Genomic DNA, 821 nt, shown 5'->3' on the forward strand with positions numbered 1-821 from the left:
TGAGTTGAGTGAATGAAATACTAAATTAAACTGAATGAATATAATAAAATAATATATTTTATATAATAAAATATATTATTTTATTTATATAAAATAATATATAAATATATTATTTTATTTATATAAAATAATATATAAATATATTATTTTATTTATATAAAATAATATATTTTATAATATTTTATTTTTGTATTCAGATCCTGAAAGCAGCAGACAAACGCGCGAGAAAGGTTATGTTTCCTCTTTACTCGTATCTTGCGGTGTATATACGGCCGCTGCTGCCGGGTATCGTCGATCCGTTTATAAAGAGAGCAGCAAAACTTTAAACTTTATTTATTTATTTATTTATAAATAAATACATGCAGCAACAGAAACAAAAACAAACTCTGCTGCTGCTGCTGCTACTCTAGCAGCTGCTGCTGCTAACACACTCACTGCTGCAGCAGACACTCACGCTGCAACTGCTGCTGCACGTGCTGCAGCTGCTGCAGTTGCTGCTGCTGCTGCAGCTGCTGCAGTTGCTGCTGCTGCTGCAGCTGCTGCAGTTGCTGCTGCTGCTGCAGCTGCTGCAACTGCTCTGCTTGTTGCAGCTGCTGCAGCTGCTGTCGTTGCTGCAGCTGCTGCAGCTGCTGTCGTTGCTGCAGCTGCTGCAGCTGCTGTCGTTGCTGCAGCTGCTGCACTTGCCGCAGCTGCTGTCGTTGCTGCAGTTGCTGCAGCTGCTGCACGTGCTGCAGCTGCTGCAGCAACGACAGCAGCTGCTGCAGCTGCTGCAGCTGCTGCTATGGTTTAGGGAATTGATGCGTTTGTTCCTAGTAAAGGGA

At 41.9% G+C, this 821-nt stretch overlaps 1 protein-coding gene across 1 annotated transcript in view; it reads right to left on the minus strand.

The window, feature by feature from the left end:
* Positions 1-431: 431 nt before the first annotated feature.
* Positions 432-821, minus strand: part of EMH_0017840 (uncharacterized protein) — a gene marked incomplete at both ends in the record, with an annotated part of 2,179 nt that continues 1,789 nt past the window's right edge. Inside the window, one exon of the mRNA XM_013501007.1 lies at positions 432-728. Coding sequence (XP_013356461.1) covers positions 432-728 — 297 coding nt within the window. The remainder of the gene's footprint in view (positions 729-821) is intronic.

The sequence above is a fragment of the Eimeria mitis genome, genomic scaffold (assembly GCF_000499745.2).
Source record: "Eimeria mitis Houghton genomic scaffold, Emh_scaff615, whole genome shotgun sequence".
NCBI lineage: Eukaryota > Apicomplexa > Conoidasida > Eucoccidiorida > Eimeriidae > Eimeria > Eimeria mitis.